An 18,171-nucleotide genomic window follows, 5' to 3' on the forward strand; every position below is an offset into this window, starting at 1 on the left:
TTTTCATATTTTATTTATTTTTTTTAAGATTTTATTTATTTATTTGACAGAGAGAAATCACAAGTAGACGGAGAGGCAGGCAGAGAGAGAGAGAGGGAAGCAAGCTCCCTGCTGAGCAGAGAGCCCGATACTGGACTCGATCCCAGGACCCTGAGATCATGACCTGAGCTGAAGGCAGCGGCTTAGCCCACTGAGCCACCCAGGTGCCCTATTTATTCATATTTTAAATGTCTTCAGTTGCTGACATTTCTGCTTCACATTATACCTGTGTTGCAGTGATATGGTGGATCTGTCATTTTCTTATGAATAGGAGAGTAAGTAATTCTCTTGTGAATTTTGTTGACTATTTATCATAATGTATAAATTTAATTTAATAGATTAAATTATACATTTAATAGACTGTTATTATAAAGATAATTTGAAAATGCTCCCAATGGCATAACTGGAAAGATGAAAAAAAGAATATTCATTTACTTACACCTAAATTTCAAACAATTTTTATAACTCTTCAAAAAAATCCAAAGGCCAATCCCAATTATGGAAAAGATACAGCTATAGAAATAGGTAGAAGGAGGAGACTGAAAAGAAATATATATACAACATAACTGTAATTATGGATAGCCTTAATTTTCTTATTTTACTTTTGTTTTCTGAACTGTTCTACAATATACATTACTTTTATCCACAGGATAAGTTATTTTGGAACAAAAAATACAACTGTCAAAAAGCTATAACCTACCCGGAGTTCCTGTGTTAATAAAATGATTTATTTTAATAAATATAAATAGTAGTTTCTGCTATTATATATCTACTGTAAATGTTATGAAAGTCTCTGATCACTGGGGGGAAATGGGAATCTTAATTGCATTTTTTTCCTTTCTTATTAGATTCTATATAACAGTTGTTATAAGAAACATAAATTTCTAAAAATTGGGTTGATATGAGATTACTGAATTCAACAAACATCACTGCAACTTAAAATACACAGTAAAACCAAAAGATGTCCTCCATATACTTTTCTTAAAATCCAGATTATTCTATAAGACATTTTTCATGAAAGCTTCTAGATTTAAAATGTTTACAAGTTAATAAATAAAACCTACATTGAGAGCAATCAGGATGATGTCATTTATATTGACTTTGTCAGGAGAACTTGTGCAAGCTTCAATGCCTTCATCTGAAAGATACCTGTTAAAATAAAATAAATGATTTAATATTTCCTAAAATCAAAATTAACCAAATTATATTCTTAAATCAACATGCAATTTTGTTCCATACTATAAAAAGCTTTACCATAAATATTAAGGAAAGAGCTCTGGATATTCCATTTATTTACCATCTCTGATAGAACAAATGGGTAACACATATTTCTCCTCTTTCGTATCCTTAAAGGGATGCTGTATCAATAAAATTATCTATACGCTTTCTGAGAAAAGCCATTTAAATATCAAAATACTTCTTAATGAATGTATGAGCTACTCCTATTATGCAAATATAGTATCTGTCTTAAATATTTGTTAATACAGAAGTTCTTAGAGACTAGAGATGTGCTATAAAAATAGAACTAAAAATAACAGATTTAAACTTAATCCATGACAATTTCCTCTGTCTGCTACTTTCTTAAATTATCTTCTCAGGTTCCCTTTCCTGGACATTACATTCCTGAGAAAGATTTAGTAAATATTATTGACTTAAAGTGGCACAAAGATAGGCAACTTTTTAGCTTATACCTTTTACTTTTCCTGTTCTCTTTTCAGTTTTTTACTCATTGTCTTATTGCCTTTTGATCTTTTATTCAGTCTAAACCAGCAAGTATCACATCTGTTACAGACAATAATTAACTCAAGAGTAAAAAGATTATTGATTCCAGAGAGAGAATCATTTCTACCCATTCATTCATGCTTAATGCAGGCATTTTAAAATTCTTTGATAAATTCTAGAATTTAGGTATTATCTCCCCCAAAATCCACCTGTACAAATGCCCATTAACATCTCACATCTTTTACTTTAAGATTTTATTTTTAAGTAATCTCTATACTCAACATGGGGCTCAAGAGTCGCACACTCTACCAACCAAGTCAGCCAGGCACCACCCATCTCACGTCTTTTATAATCAGTATCAACCACTTTAACAAAAGGGCTGGTGCCAACATTGCCACTCCAGACATTCTCCCACTGAAAAGATACAGGAGTGTTAATCTGACAGCAAGCTCTTTCCTGAGAGCCAGCAATTCAACCACCAATACCCAACATTGGAGTGATTCTAAGACATGTATCAATGTAAACTCTACCTGGAGACAATGACCAACAAGTCTTTAAGGAACACAGACTGAATAATTTTACAAAAATGAAGGAGCAAGTGAAAAGAAATGTAAATTGAAGAATGCAAAAGAACAAGAGATTAAAGTTGATAAGCCTAGAACAAGACCAAGGAGATAAAAGTATAAATATCAAAATAAGAATGTATTAAAACAATTATATAGTATTGAGTTTAAGACCATGGCAGTACTAAACTACAATGATGAAAGAAGGCAAGTAGTTAACCAGGTTACAGAGGAAAAACAGAAGTGTTAAGTATATACATAAGTCAGTAAGAATGAATGCAGAGGAGAAAGTAATATCATAGTACACAAGTGATCAGGGAATACAAATGTCTATAGTCAGCATAGATGGTTGAAACACTGCTTTAATTCAAAATGGCTGTTAATTTCCTTACTATGTTGTTAAAATTTTCATTGGGCCTACCCACTGACTGTATGTCATTAATCATCTTACAAATTCAGTTTTAGAAATATTAAGTCCTTATTTCTGTGAAAAGTAGTGTGTGAGTCAGTAATAAGATTAGTAAAATGATGTAAATTAAACACCTGCCTTCAAGGAGTTCACTGCCTCATAAACAGCACAACACAATAAATATATAAACATGCAAGGCCAAAATATTATAAATGAAACATTACAGGGGCTCAAAGCAGCTAGGGGATGGGAAAGAATGCACAAAAGGGAATAATATAAGCAACAACATAAAAGTAAGAAGAGTAAAATAGATTCTAGTGATAATAACCTATAATATTCTGGTTGGAAAATGGGAAAGAAATGAGAGATGAGTATAGATTGAGATGGATTATAGAAAGCAACAGTATACAAAGAGATATGGTGATTGATCAGATATGCTGATTGAGTAATTACAAAAACACAACTTTCAAAATTCCTACACAATGTGGAAATAATATGCAATGACTAATAAAATACTTTGTTTTTCTAGAAAGGTATACCTTTAGAATTTAAAAGGTCATAGGAAGTGAGATGATCTGGAATAAATCTTTAAAATAATCAGAACTTGGGGCACCTGGGTGGCTCAGTGGGTTAAAGCCTCTGCCTTTGGCTTAGGTCATGATCCCAGGGTCCTGGGATAGAGCCCCACATCAGGCTCTGTGCTCAGCAGGGAGCCTGCTTGCCTTCTGCTCTCTCTCTGCCTGCCTCTCTGCCTACTTGTGATCTCTGTCAAATAAATAAATAAAATCTTAAAAAAATAAAATAAAATAATCAAAATTTACCTCTTCGGTTCTACAGATAAGGAAAAGAAGGCCCAAAGATGTTAACGGAACTTCCCCAAAATAGAAAATTAAGTGATACAGAGTTAAAACAAGAATGCCCACTGACTCCCAGTTCACCAGTCTTTTCATTACAACATACAATTCTTATTTACCAACTACAACTGCTAAAGTAAGAAAAAAGATCTTTTCACAAATGTAAGCCAGTATCTGTACAAATCAATTCCCTGGTCCACTAGACAATTTTACCAAACACACAAAAAGGGACAACTAGGCAAACTCAATCAGTGAACTCCACAATATATCAAAGAAGAATATATCTAGGGGCATCTGCATGGCACAGGTCTTGATCTCATGATCATTAGATCGAGCCCCACATCTGGCTCCATGCTCAGCACTAAGTCTGCTTAAAATATTCTCTCCCTCTTCCTCTGCCCCTTGCCCCCGAGTGCTCTCTTTCTCCCTCAAATAAATAAATCAATCTTAAAAAAAAAAAAAAAGTCTAGCTTCATAGTAAAAGATCAGAGAATACTAATAATTAGAGATTAAAAAATTATAAAAACATAAAAATACTATCCCTACATAATATAAAAAGGAAAACTCTAAAATTGTAAGGATAATAGCCATAAAGAAGGAGAAATTTGACTTTATACATGTGTAAGTCAACTATCATGTGATTTCTTTCAAATAATGCCTATTAAATGCCTCCTGAATATAACAAATTTTAAAATGTGGCTCAGTCTCAATTTCCACATCTTACAAGTCTCTCTTACTCGCCCTTCATATTTTGGAAAATCAAAGAATTTGAGCCTTACAGCTATACTCCTATCAAGGAACAGTAGACCTAGTCATAGCTCTCCCCAGTAACATCTTGGTGATCCTTCTGTAGATACTGTACCATTTCCACCGAAGGGCTGAGTCTAAATTAACCATAACTTGGGACTTACAAATTCATCTTGTTTTTATAAAAATTTAAAACTCCAACACTATCAATGAATAAAACAAATAAAAACTAATACTAATAAAAGTCAAATTCCCAAATTGGCTTCAACTTGCATGACAGTAATGCAATAACTGAAAGAACAAAACACAAAATTCAGTAGTCTTAATGTAAGAAATTCGGAGAAAGACAAGAATTGAAAAATTAGAGCAAGTGTGCCAGATCTGATCCCTGTACACATCTGCACGATGGACCTGGAGGGAAGAGAATTATAATCAGTTCCCATGTACCATCTCAGAGCACATAAAACCCAAGGGCGTACAGACCTTAAAGAAGAAACAAACCCCAGAGAGCTCTTGTTTACTAAAACAGCAAAAGCACATATTTTTCCATTCTAGTGGAGATTTTGGAACAGTGATGTTATAAAATCATTCATTACTATTCTGTACTAAAAATACATTGAAATACATTTTATTGACATGCAAGGCACTAAGGGCTAAATTTCTTCATGATACAGAACAGACTAACATTTCTCACTAATTTTAAGTTCAAATAATGTCATTTTAAGTCAGTTTAATAAGTGCTCAAATTAAAAAGAGATTTTATTTTTCTATTTTTTTCATAAATAGAAGGTATATAAATTCCATCTTACTCAGAGTCACTTAATTTGTAATCCTGAGCAACACTTTTCACTTTAGAAGTGAAAGCTTCAAAATTATTATCCACCAATTTGGGGGAGAGGGATTTCCTATTACAAATAACAAATATATATTCAATGAGAAGGGTCACACACAGCCTAAGCACTACTACCAGAACCATCTTCATTTCATGTTCAAAAGTCACCTGGGCATAAAACAAACAAACAAACAAAAACCAACCATGCCCAAACTACAATTCAAGAATCTCAACTGATAGAAAACTGTGATAAAACAAATATAATTATTTTAATCTCATTTATTTGATTGAGATAGTGGGTCACCATTAATACCTCATTACCAATAAGGGAAAAAAACAGCCAATTTCCCTTTCATTCATTCCTCTGAAGCAGGTAAAATCCTTGAACCTAATTTATTCCCTGGCTATGATGGGCACAGAATGTGGAGGACAAGGACAACTGAAGGCTACATGCCTCATCTACAAAGAACAGCCTTAACTTGCCTCTAGTTGACTCTCCATAGGAGGACAGGTAAAGCAGTTAGTATTAGAGCTTCTCATTTTTAGCTTTTAGTTTTTTGTAAAGCAATATATATGCCAAACAAAACAGAGTTCAGCCTGCATGTGGAACATACACTGTTACTTTGTACTTACTAATCAGAGTAGTTTATTAAAATTATCTGCTTATTTGTTCCTGTATATTTTGTCTATCTTTCTCATGCAAGTTTATACCAAAGTGTCTCTCAAATGATGTAATATTCATGGCTGACTTGGATCACTTTGTATGACTTTTGGAAAGCAATGAACACAACTATGTAGGTAACAAATGCTCTTACCAGAGTTCTCTACATCAGACTACAAAGTGTCAAATCATTTAGTTTGGCGAAAATATTTTACAAACTGGACATATGTGGAATTGATCCTTATTTCAGATTCCAGACTACATAGGTCTTTCTATTCTGTTTTGTTTTGGTTTTGTTTTTTTAGGGAAGAGGAATATTCTAATTAATTGGCCAGAAACCCTAACAAGCAAACATTAGTTTTCTTCCCCTCCATCCACCTCATCCATTCAAGCAGTTTGAACTAAGACCTGAATTCCTAAAGTAATGAAAGACAGTATCTATTACTGCACATACAAATTAAGTTGACGATACAAGAAAATTTTTTAAAATGCCAATGAGAAAACCAAGAATGAAAACATTCTTCCCAAATGGATAGAACAAAATAAAAAAATAATGGACATATCTGGACAAAAACTTACACAGTAGCCTTAACTATCTCTAAATAAAACCCAAATCAAATGGCCTCGTATGGTTTTAGTGGTATTTGATCTATATATGATTATTTGCTACCACATTGAGATTACTGGACCAAATATGTAATCTAAATATCAAAATGGGAATTTTAACAAATGAATTCTTGTTTAAACACAAAGAAAATAAAGATAATTAACTTCCAATTACATAAGCTCATATGAGGAAAGAAGAGGATAAAATATGTAATAATTTTTAAAAAATCAGTTAAATTCAAAGGTATCTTTGGTCCCATCAAATATTGAAGTTGACAACCTACTGCAAATTCTCAAAACATTAGAAAAAAAAAAAATATATATATATATTAAGTAAACTCTACTCCCAACATGGGGTTTGAATTCACAACCCCAAGATCAAAAGTTGCATGCTCTACCAATTAAGGCAGCCAGGTGCCCCCTCAACACATTAAAAAACATTTTACAAAATTGCCTGAATAAAGAACTCTCTATTCTCTCTGCCTATCCTGTTTCCATTCCCATTGTGTAAGTGGACTGTAACATACTTGCCAAAAATTCAGTTCTTGCTATTATTCTTATACCCCAGAGACACTGAAATAATAACTTGCTAATTTCCTCCTCTAAGGCAGGAGAAAATGACTTATAAATACCTATTTGTGAATATAATTTGGGAAAAATATAATGCAGGCATACCTTGTTTTACTGTACTTTGCTGTACTGTGCTTTGCAGATATTGTACTTTTTACAAATCGAAGGTTTGTGGCAACCCTGTGTTGAGCAAGTCTATTGGTATCATTTTTTCCAATAGCATTTGTGCACTTCATATCTGTTGTTACACTCACATTCTCACATTAAACTTTTTTAAAATAATATTTTATTTATTTATTTGAGAGACAGAGTGAGTGAGCAAAAGAGAGAGAGAGAGCACAAGCTGGAGGAGGGGCAGAGGGAGAGGAAGAAGCAGACTCCCTGCTGAGCAGTGAGCCTGACACGGGTCTGGATCCCAGGATGCCAGGATCATGATCCGAACCGAAGGCAACTGCTTAACTGACTGAGCCACCCAGATGTTCCAATATTACAAACGTTTTCATCATTATCATATTTGTGATGGTGATCTGTGATGATGATCTTTGATGTTACTATTATAACTGCTTTGGGGTGCCATGAACCACACCCATATAAGAAGGTGAACTTAATCGATAAATGTGTGTGGCTGATGGCTCCACCAACCATTGCTCTCTCGTCTCTCTCCCTTCTCCTTGGGCCTTCCTATTCTCTGAGATACACTACTGAAATTAAGCCAATTAATAACCTTACATTGGCCTCTGAGTGTTCAAGCGAAAGGAAGAGCCACCTATCTCTCACTTTAAATCAAAAGCTAAACATGGTTAAACTTAGTGGGGAAGGCATGTAGAAAGCTGAAACAGGCTGAAAGCTAGGTCACTGCACCAGTTAGCTGAGTTGTAAATTTAAAGAAACAGTTGTTAAAGGAAATTAAAAGCAGTATTCCAATGAACACACAAATGATAAGAAAGTGACACAGCCTTATTGCTGATATGGAGAAAGTTTTAATGTTCGGATAGAAGATCAAATCAGTCACAACGTTCTCTTAAGCCAAAGCCTAATCCAGAGCAAGCCCCAAACTCTCTTCAATTCTGTGAAGACTGAGAGAGATGAAAAGCTGCAGAATTAGTTTGAACTAGCAAAGGTTGGTTCATGAGGTTTAAGGAAAAAAAGCTGTCTCTGTAACATTAAAGTGCAAGGGGAAGCACCAAGTACTAACGGAGAAGATGCAACAAGTAATCCAGAAGATCTAGCTAAAATCATTAATGAAGTTGGCTACACCAAGCAATAGATTTTCAATATAGATGAAACACACTTCTACTTGAAGAAGATGCCATCTAGGACTTCCATAGCTAGAGAGGAGAAGTCCATGGCTGGCTTCAAAGGTTCAAGGAATAAATAGGCTGGCTCTCTTTTTAGGGGCCAATAATACAGCTGGTGATTTTAACATGTAGCCAATGCTCATTTACTGTTCTGAAAATCCTATGGCCCTTAAGAATTACAGTAAATCTACTCTGCCTATGTTCTACAAATAAAACCACAAATCCTAGATGACAGCACATCCTTTTACAACATGGTTTACTGAATATTTTCAGCCCAGTGTTGAAACTTTCTGCTCAGTAAAAAAGATTCCTTTCAAATTACTACTAATTGACAACACACCTGGTCACCTAAGATCTTTGATGGAGATGTACAACAAGATTAATGTTGATTTCATGCCTGCTAATACAACATCTATTCTCAATCCAGTCTGCAGTCAAGGAATAATTTAGACTTTCAAGTTTGTTATTTAAGAAATATATTTGAAAAAAAAAAAGGAAAAAGGAATATACTTTGCAAAGCTATAGCTGCTATACATAGTGATTCCTCTGATGGATTTTGGCCATCCTTCTGGAAAGGATGCCCCATTCTAGATGCCATTAAGAATATTTCTGATTCATGGAACAGGTCAAAATACTAACATTCACAAGAGTATGGAAGAGGTTGATTCCTACCCTCTTGGATGACTTTGAGGGGTTCAAGACTTCAGTGCAAGAAGTAACTGCAGATGTGGTAGCAATAGCAAGAAAAGCAGAATTAGAAGTAGAGCCCGAAGATGGGACTAAATTGATGCAACCTCATGATAAAACTTGAACAGATGAAGGCTTGATTCTTATCAGTGAGCAAATAAAGTGGTTTCTGGAGATGGAATCTGTTCCTGGTAAAGACACTGTGAAGATGATTATAGTGAAGACAACTTTTATATGCACTGGGAACCCCCAAAATTAATTTTACTTGCTTTATTGCGATATTTGTTTTACTGTGGTGATATGAAACCAAACCCACAATATCTCTGAAGTATGCCATTATTTAACCATGTTGAATAACAAGATTAGTAAGATAACAAAGCTAATAAAAAATTTGCTTCAGATCACTTGGTACAGATGAAATTAATATATTCAAGATAGTTTATAGATACACTGGGGTAAAAATATTATTTTTAAAATTTTTTATTTATTATTTATTTGATAGAGAGAGAGAGATCATAAGTAGGCAGAAAGGTAGGCAGAGAGAGAAGGGGAAGCAGGCTCCCCGCTGAGCAGAGAGCCCGATGCGGGGCTCGATCCCAGGACCCTGAGACCATGACCTGAGCCGAAGGCAGAGGCTTAACCCACTGAGCCACCCAGGTGCCCCCAAAAAATCATTTTTGAAAACACAAATTGATGGGGCACCTGGGTGGCTCAGGGGGTAAAAGCCTCTGCCTTCGGCTCAGGTCATGATCCCAGGGTCCTGGGATCGAGCCCCACATCTTCATCGGGCTCTCTGCTCAGCGGGGACCTGCTTCCTCCTCTCTCTCTGCCTGCCTCTCTGCCTACTTGTGATCTCAATCTGTCAAATAAATAAATAAAATCTTAAAAAAAAAAAAAAGACGTTACCAAAAACAAAAAAAAATAGAAAACACAAATTGATATGCCACAGTAAGCCGAATGAACCCATGGGATTCTTTGTCCAAATCCCTTTTAAGCAAATAATTAGGAGTACCAAAACACAATAATTAGGAGGACCAAAACACTAAAGATAAATAAGAGGACAAACCATGATACACAAAAGATAAAAATCTAAAAAAAGGTCTTTTATTGCGTTTCCATTAATAACCAAGTCTCTATTCTATCATCTTCTTTCTTTCTTTAGGTAAAGTAGCCATCTACCTTATGCCAAAATAAATACCACTGAATTCTTGGAATCTCTATTGCAACAATTATAATAAGGACCTGAATCAACACTAGCTTAAAATTTAATTTTCTCTATGGTTTATGTATGAATGTATCAGATGAGTAAAGTTATATATTATTTAAAGTACTTCTAAGTACAATCACTTACTGTTGATGTTAATCAATACAGTAAACTATTTTTTTAAAAGATTTTATTTATTTATTTGACAGAGAGAGAGATAGATCACAAGTAGGCAGAGAGGCAGGCAGAGGGGGAAGCAGGCTCCCCACTGAGCAGAGAGCCCGATGTGGGGCTCGATCCCAGGACCCTGGGATCATGACCTGCAGTAAACTATTTTTAATACAAAATTTATTTTATCCAGAAATACATTATCCAGAAATACATTATTTTTATCAGTTTTCACTTTTTATGGTTTCTTTACATATACAAAGGTACACTATTTCCATTTGGTTAACCTATGACATTAAATTTCTTCCACATGTACAAACTTACTCACATCTCAGTAAATCTGTTTTAATTTCTTCTACATTAATTTTTCAAATTGTTACATTATCAAAATAGAAATACCAAAAGCAAAGATATCAAAGATACTTAATATTTTAAATGCAATTTTTTCATAAAATAAGCTGGCACAAAAACTGAGGATGACTATGCAAAAATTAAAAAGAGAAAATTTACTTAGTGCTAGAGAAACAATTTTTTTCCTAAACAAACAACTTCTAGATATGTGAAGCATTATGAAAAGTCCTGATATACACCATGATCAATACTCTACCTCAAATATTTCAGTGGCCAGACAAAAATTTTTTGACCCAACATTAAACACTGAAAGGTGGAAATTAGAAAAAATTATAAGGAGAATCCTTTGAAAAGTTATATCTAATTTAAAACACTTTAAAGGGTGCCTGGGTGGCTCAGTGGGTTAAGCCTTTGACTTCAGCTCAGGTCATGGTCTCAGGGTCCTGGGATCGAGCCTTGCATGGGTCTCTCTGCTCAGCGGAGAGCCTGCTTTCTCCTCTTTCTCTGCCTGCCTCTCTGCCTACTTGTGATCTGTGTCTGTCAAATAAATAAATAAAATCTTAAAGAAAAAAAACACTTTAAATTCTGAAAAACTGAAAGCTACGTTTATTTTTGTTAGGCACTTCCCTTTAAAATACTGAAGATTTATTAGCAAAATCTGAAGGCTGTACTACTTGAAAACACCACTAGGTGACAACCTTGCTTCACAAAGTGAAATATCATCACACCACTACTGAAAGGTAAACCTCCAAAGATGTACTAAACTAGCTTTCAAATAAAGGATTTGACATTTACCGGCTGTTAAGGGGTAGGAGAGATATCAAAGAAAATAAAATACACTATTACAATTTTAAAATTTGTATTTGCTATAAAGATCACTCAGGGTTTAAAAACAAACTCATTTAGCAAGCATTTAAGAGATACCTCAAGAAAAAAAATTCAATATCAAAAGGTAATTTTCTCTTGTATTGTCTCCTACATGCATCCTTTGAAAATAGAGACTTATAAAAAGTACACATAAATTATTAGAGAATAAGGCTTTTTTGCTGTGGAGTAGTCACAAAGAGTATTTTCAACATTATTTCAATAGATGCTTTTCTCTGACATCAAAATAAATAAGCATGACAATTTTAAGATAATAACCATAAGAGGATAGGTAACAATAAACTACAAGCTTCTATTTTTTTATAACCCATTTCCAGATATTAAAATATTTTCCCTATACATAAACTAACCTATGATGATATTAATCCTGGAATGCTTATTTAGTATAAAAGTTTTTTACCATCTGAGCAAGTAAAACTTTGTAAATAATTCCTAGGAAATTCCATAACAGATATATTACAAAGAATAGTGGCAATGGGAACCTATCTATGTTATTATTCATTTTTGCTAATCAAGCCTTCACACAAATTTAAAAGTATAGGGGCACCTGGGTGGCTCAGTGGGTTAAAGCCTCTGCCTTCAGCTCAGGTCATGATCCTGGGGTCCTGGGATCGACCCTACATCAGGGCACTCTGCTCAGCGGGGAGCCTGCTTCCTCCTCTCTCTGACTGCCTTTCTGCCTACTTGTAATCTCTGTCTGTCAAATACATAAATAAAATCTTTAAAAAAAAAAGTATAAAATGAAGCCTATATATTTTTACTTTCATTGGAGGTTATAATTTATATCCTTATCCTTATATAACTTATATCCTAATTCAACATTTTCATACTTTAATTCAGAAGCAGAGCTAACATTGTGTTCGAGTAACTCATATTTTAAAATGCAAGAGTATTTGATATTTCTGTCATCTTTTCCTCAGCACAAAGGTGACAGCTATAAAACTATATATCAGGTGGAAAGCCTCACTTCAGGCCCTACGCCCTGTGCACTGACTATGGCAAGAGAGGATCAGTTCCTGCAGAGTCTATGCCAAGCGCATCCCCGGATTAATCACCAGAGATTGTATACTCAGGTTTGTATAAGAAATGTTATTTAAAAATATAAGATATTATAGCAAAAATTAGAAGGCACTTTTATGAAAAGCTTCGAGAGATTATTGTGCGATCTGTTTAGTAAAGCAGAACTAGATGCTCATCTCAGTCTCACCCTTGAATACAGTGGAATTCTAGGCAATTTAAATTTCCGCACCTCTGTTTATTTTCCTAAGGAAAAAAAGTTGAGGTCATCCTGAAAATATTGATATGCAGAGTTATGCTCAAGAATAAATGAGACAGAAATGAAAAACCTAGCATATACTTGCTAATATAGATGCTAACTAAAATACTTGTTTTCTTCCTTCTTAAACACTATACTCTTGGTATCCTGGGAAATACTTTCAAAACATGATACTCAAAGACGTCTTTGGGTTGTTAGAAAAAAGAAAATGAATAAGAATTGACAAACAAAAACAGAATTGACAAACAACAAAGGGAATTTCCTCAATGGCTACAACTAACAGTCAGAGGTATGTGTGTGTGTGTGTTTCCGTATGGTTCTTTATAGGAAGCCTGAACTCCATATTTCTAACATATTTAGAAAGCTCACTGAGGGTAAGTGTCAGCAAGATGGAAGGAATTTCAATATTTAATTTGTGGATATCTTCCAGTTTTACATACAGATAAATATATACAATTTATAACAGTAAGAAATTAAGTTACTCCATGAGACTGCACAACTATTTCTGCCCAAAGCAGAATTTCCAATGCAAAATACACTGCCATCATTTTTGTCCAATCTGCCATTTACATCAAAATTTAAAACGCTGTCAAGGGCGCCTGGGTGGCTCAGTGGGTTAAGCCGCTGCCTTCGGCTCAGGTCATGATCTCAGGGTCCTGGGATCGAGTCCCGCATCGGGCTCTCTGCTCAGCAGGGAGCCTGCTTCCTCCTCTCTGCCTGCCTTTCTGCCTACTTGTGTTCTCTGTCAAATAAATAAAATCTTTTAAAAAAATAAATAAATAAAACTCTGTCAAGAAATAGCTGATGAGTAATAATCTTAAAATTCTTTAGCACAGAATTACAGTTGTAATAACTAATTTTAAAATTAGACATTTTATAATTTACTTATAATTTATTTAAATGCCATTAATACACTTATTTAATGGCTTTTATTTAAAACTTTAAAAATGAAAATCTACTTCAATTATCATAAGCAATTATGGCAAATACCTACTCATTCGTAGTATATGTAATCATACATTTTCCATCTAATAGTGTAACAATCCTCCATAAATTAAAACAAAATGAAAATGAAAGAGGCCTAAAATAAAAAGAGCAGTCACTTAAATATGCTATCAAATCAAGTAAATATTAAACAAATAAATGACTTATTTTCCAAAACAGTGGTGCATATATATATATGCCTTCATATATATATATATATATATAATTTATATTTATCTTAGCCCATAAGATATATATTAGTCAATAAATATAGATTCTAGCTTTCATTTCTTTAAAATAAAAACTGTAGAGAGGTATAACTAAAAGCTGGAAGTGGCCCCTCCCCAATTTTCCTTCTAAAAAATAAACAGTATTAACAATCCTAGACCTTGTATATCCTTGTAATATATATACACATAAACTGGAGTGGACTTTAGAAGAAAATATTTGTTTGCTTATAAAAATTAATCATTTTACATAAAAATTTTTGCAGTAATTTTTTTCATTTAAGAATATATCACAGCCAGGGGCACCTGGGTGGCTCAGTGGGTTAAAGCCTCTGCCTTCGGCTCAGGTCATGATCTCAGGGTCTTGAGATCGAGCCCCACATCTGGCTCTCTGCTCTGCAGGGAGCCTGCTTCCCCCTCTCTCTCTGCCTGCCTTTCTGCCTACTTGTGATCTCTGTCAAATTAGTAAATAAAATTTTAAAAAAAGTATATCACAGCCAACTTTCATTTCAAGCACATAGATTACCCCATCTCATCCTTTTCAATAGATGCAAAGTATTCCTTTCTACATAGGGGCAATACCAAAATTTATTTAACTATTCAGGTTGTTTCTAATTTTCTTTTAACAATACTTTCTTGAGTATATTTGTAGAGACACAATAGAGGACAAATATTAGTATTTTTATAAGAGGTATTTCTAAAAGTGGTACTGCTATGTGATATTATATGTGTTAGGACAGAGAAAAAGAACTTTAAACTTTGAAATTATGAAATATTTTGTGCTTCTGGAAATAACTAAATATTTTAATAAAAATGATTGTTTATAAAAAATTTCCAATTTTAAGAAATCTTACTTGATGAACAAATATCCCTAAAGAGTTTTACAATTAACAAAAGCACTCTCGATGACTGAATAAGAATTTAGGTAAATGACACGATCTCTCCTTACCCTCTCTCTGAGTCTTGTGTGTTAAAGTTTACATACTTGACTCCTGGGATTCCCATACCTATTTGTGTGTGTGTGTGTGTGTGTGTGTGTGTGTGTGTGTGAGCACCACTTAAAAAGACAGGAATCAATATATATTCTTTAAAGCGCCAGTTCTGGGTATGATGGAGTACATACATTATACATGATGGAGTACATCATACATTCTACTGGATGTATGATGATACCCTCTGCCCCCCACAGAAAATATCTAAAAAGGTAGAAAAAATACAAAAATCAACTCCAGCTACTGCAAAGTGAGCAGAAAATACTGATGGGGAATGCATGCTCATTTGGAGGTGGAAGACTGGGAGCTACAAGCTACTTATGGTCTCTGGTGCTTTAAAATCTAGGACAGAGTGCAGTCCAAATGGCAGACCAGGTATGTACAAGGACATACTGATAATCTTTATGCTCTAGGGAACAGAAAAAGGAAGTAAAGAAACCAGGACCACTGAAGGTGGGCGGGGGGGGGGGGGGGGGGGGAATCTGGTAAGGGAAAAATCCAAAGAGGGGTCTACAGACTCTGGCTACTCTCCTCTCTGATGACCTCAGAATGACCCACATGCAGAACACTCACAGAAAATCCAGATAAAGACAAAAGATTTGAACAGAGAATGGAATTGCCAAACAAATTAAGACTCTATAGTTCATGCCTGTGGAAAAAAGGTGCAATCTACAACTTAGGAAACAATATCATTGGTGAAAAGCACCAGGATCAAAATCTCCACCACTCAACAATTCATAACACCAAGAATACAATCCAAAATTACCCAACAAAGAACCGAAAAAAAACCCCACATTCTCAAGAAAAAAGAAAATCAATCAGATTTGAACCAAGATGAACCAGATGCTAGAACTAGAAGACAAGAATATTAAAATAAATGTTACTACTCTCAATTAAGAAAAGATGCCTTCAATACATTAAATCTCAGCAGACAGATGATGTTTCAGCTGAGAGAAAAAATTAAAAAATCTAGTGAAAGTTCTAGAATAGAAAACTAGTTCTGAAATAAAATGAAGTTAACAGCAGGATGAACATAGTGGAAAGAGTAAGTGAATTATAAGACAGATGTTACAACATTTCTCTATTTTACTTAAAGTAGTACACTATTAACAGTAAATGCACTATGAAAGTTAAGGATATTACCTAACACAATCCTTAGCAAAATCACCATAAAAATAATGTAAAAGAGAAACAATAGCATAGGTCTACACAAAAATGTATACATGAATGTTCAAAGCATTATTATTTATAATTGCAATAATTATAAGTAACCCAAAAGTCCAACAACTATTCTTAAAATTGTAATATATTTATACCACAATAAAAAGAAGCAAAATACAAATACACACAATGGTGTGAGTGAATCTCAAAAACATTATCCCAAGTGAAAGAGGGCAACATACAAAAGACCACACACAGTATGTGATTCCATTTAGATAAAATTTAAGAAAAAGCAAAACTATCTGACAGAAAGTAGATCAGAGTTTGCCTCAGGTGGGGATAAGGAAGGACATCAAATACAAAGGAGTTGGAAGGTAAGAAATCCCTTTACACAGGGGTGCCTGGGTGGCTGAGTGGGTTAAGCCTCTGCTTTCAGCTTAGGTCATGATCTCAGGGTCCTAGCATGAAGCCCCACATCAGGCTCTCTGCTCAGCAGGGAGCCTGCTTCCCCCCCTCTCTCTCTGCTCTGCCTACTTGTGATCTCTGCCTGTCAAATAAATAAAATCTTAAAAAAAAAAATCCATTTACACAACTAAATATGTTATCAAATCCATCAAACTGTACTTTTAAGATTGGCGAATTTAATTGTATGTAAACAATACCTTAGGAAACAGAAGACAGGAGAATTTCAGAGAAGTTTGCTAATTTACCAATGATACCTAGAAAGTGGCAACAATGGATAAAACAAAAGCCTTTGACTCCTTAGTCCAGAGCTGCCTTACAGCATTTTTTATTGAAAATGATGACAAATACATTCAAAATATAAAACTTAATCAAGGTATGAGCCTAAAATTAAATACAATTAGAAAGAAGCCAATTATCTATATGTTAAATCAAAAATGTAACCACACTAAAATAAAAAGCTAATCCAGTAAACATTAAATTAAACATTTAAATTAAACATTAAAAACTCTAAGCAAATCTTGAACTCTAGCAGTTTTCTTTTTCCGCAGTGGTATAGTTGTAGCACTCGAACTACTCTGAGCAAATAAGTAAATACACTGATGATGTTAGGAATCAGGGTTCTCACTGTTGGAGAAGGAAGATACAAATATAGATGGCAGAAGGCTAGAAATAAACATCTGGTGTTGGACTAGAAATAGTAGTTTCAGGATAAACTCATGATTTTATATTTATATATCAACTTACTCATTCTCATGTGTGCAGACTGTCTAGAAACAGCACTCCCTCATGTTAACAGTTATATTTTTCATTAATTTCATCATGAAAGAAGCCTTGATATGACTTTCAATTTTAAAAGGGCAATAACTCATTTTTAAAATAATATTTGGCATATAAAACTCAATTGTTACAGATTCTAAAATCTGAACATTTCTAAGCCATCATCATTTTACAATAAAAACATTTTCCCACTTTAAAGATGTGCATGTCAACAAAGATAATATTTAACTAAACAGTCACAAATAACTAAATATATGCATTTCTATAAAACATATGTTAATAATCTTAAAATGAATAAAAGTCAAAAAGTCAGACTGGCAAGAGGTCAGGTTATTCAGCGAAGTATTATTTTAAAAACACACCTATACAAAAACTGTATGTTTGTGTTTTTTTAAGGATTTTATTTATTTATATGAGAAATAGAGTGAGAGAGAGAGCATGAAAGGGGAGAGGGTCAGAGGGAGAAGCAGACTCCCTGCTGAGCAGGGAGACTGTTGTAGGACTAGATCCCAGGACTACAGGATCATGACCCAAGCTGAAGGCAGTTGCCCAACCAAATGAGCCACCCAGGTGCCCACAAAAACTGTATGTGGACAAAATGTATTTTGTGAATCTATCCTTTTAACTTCCATAATTTAATAATAATTTTATAATTTCAAAACTTTCATAATTTAGTAAATATGAAACCCATAT

The 18,171-nt window shown here is 34.1% G+C and overlaps 1 protein-coding gene across 3 annotated transcripts in view; it reads right to left on the reverse strand.

The window, feature by feature from the left end:
- Window positions 1-18,171, reverse strand: part of TDRD3 (tudor domain containing 3) — a 166,565-nt gene that overhangs the window by 106,042 nt on the left and 42,352 nt on the right. For all 3 annotated transcript variants that reach the window (XM_059143676.1, XM_059143675.1, XM_059143677.1), the window contains one exon: window positions 1,104-1,188. In XM_059143676.1, coding sequence (XP_058999659.1) covers window positions 1,104-1,188 — 85 coding nt within the window. Of the gene's footprint in view, window positions 1-1,103; window positions 1,189-18,171 lie in introns of those variants that run through there.

This window comes from Mustela lutreola, chromosome 13, assembly GCF_030435805.1.
Source record: "Mustela lutreola isolate mMusLut2 chromosome 13, mMusLut2.pri, whole genome shotgun sequence".
In the NCBI taxonomy this organism is placed as follows: domain Eukaryota; kingdom Metazoa; phylum Chordata; class Mammalia; order Carnivora; family Mustelidae; genus Mustela; species Mustela lutreola.